We start from the raw sequence: 1,179 nt of genomic DNA, 5'->3' as shown, positions 1-1,179 counted from the left end.
GTAATACCTCACCTTTTATACGATCATGACGTGCTAAAAATTAAAGTGTTACGATTGACATATAAAAGTAGTATTATTTTCACTCCTATAAATTTCACCTATAAACTTCAAAAATATATTAGAGAAAGATTTAACCTTTTAAATAAAGATTAGAAACCAAAACTAATAACTTTTATTCTAAAATTTTTCTAGCTCAATTTATTTTTACATTCAACCAAACATAAGTTATTCTTAAGAGGGAAATAAATTCATTATTACAGGGTATTTAAGTAAATTAAGAATACATAGTCGCAATTCCATCGTTTACATATCTAATGTAGTATTACTGTTGTATTGTACGTAATTTGTACTCTATAAATCCCACACTATCTCTATCTTCCACCGCATCCAAAAAAACACAAACTAAAATCCATTCTCAAAAAACAAAGATTACAAAAAAAATATATACACAGAGAGATATCAAAATAATTTTGTGAGAAAATTCAATTATCAAGAACATGAGAACTACTCCATCATCATCATCAAACAACTCAACAACTTCGGCAGATTCAATAAATGATTTCAGAAACTTCCATTCTCCAACTCCTTACTTGTTTGGTGGGTTAGCCCTCATGCTGCTACTCATAGCGATATCGCTGCTCATCCTAGCTTGTTCTTTCAGAAAGAGATATTCTTCTTCTTCTAATAATTCTTCAGCTTCTGGTGGCGACGAAGAAAATAATAATAATAATAATAATAATATATCAACAAAAATAGTGATGGATTTGGAGCCTAACATTGTTGTGATTATGGCCGGTGAGACTAACCCTACTTATTTGGCTAAACCGATTATTTCATCAGTAGCTACAACCACAGTCACAGCTGTAACCACCGCGAGTCACTCGGAAAACCAAACTCCTTTAAACTAAGTACTAGTTAGTAGTTACATAGATTAAACGATACCATGTATTAGCCAGTATAAAAAAAATATCATAATTGTTATTCATCTTGTAGGCTTCTTGTATTATCCTTTATGGTGCACTCTAATTTCTAGTCCATTATCATATATGTAAATTAAATTTTATGGTGTACTCTAATTTTCTAGTCAATTATCATATATGTACACCATTTTTGTAGGCTTCTTGTTGTTCTCATCAACTATATTAAAGAGTAACAATGTTTAGATGTTATTAATTAATT

At 29.9% G+C, this 1,179-nt stretch overlaps 1 protein-coding gene across 1 annotated transcript; it reads left to right on the top strand.

Annotated features, from left to right (window-relative positions):
• On the top strand, positions 498-908 carry LOC107637371 (protein GLUTAMINE DUMPER 6-like). The gene has a single exon (XM_016340794.1). The coding sequence runs from the start codon at positions 498-500 to the stop codon at positions 906-908; it is 411 nt and encodes a 136-aa protein (XP_016196280.1).

Source organism: Arachis ipaensis, chromosome B04 (genome assembly GCF_000816755.2).
Source record: "Arachis ipaensis cultivar K30076 chromosome B04, Araip1.1, whole genome shotgun sequence".
NCBI lineage: Eukaryota > Viridiplantae > Streptophyta > Magnoliopsida > Fabales > Fabaceae > Arachis > Arachis ipaensis.
The sequence above is the reverse complement of the archived record's forward strand: the minus strand, read 5'-3'. Positions and strand labels throughout refer to the sequence as shown.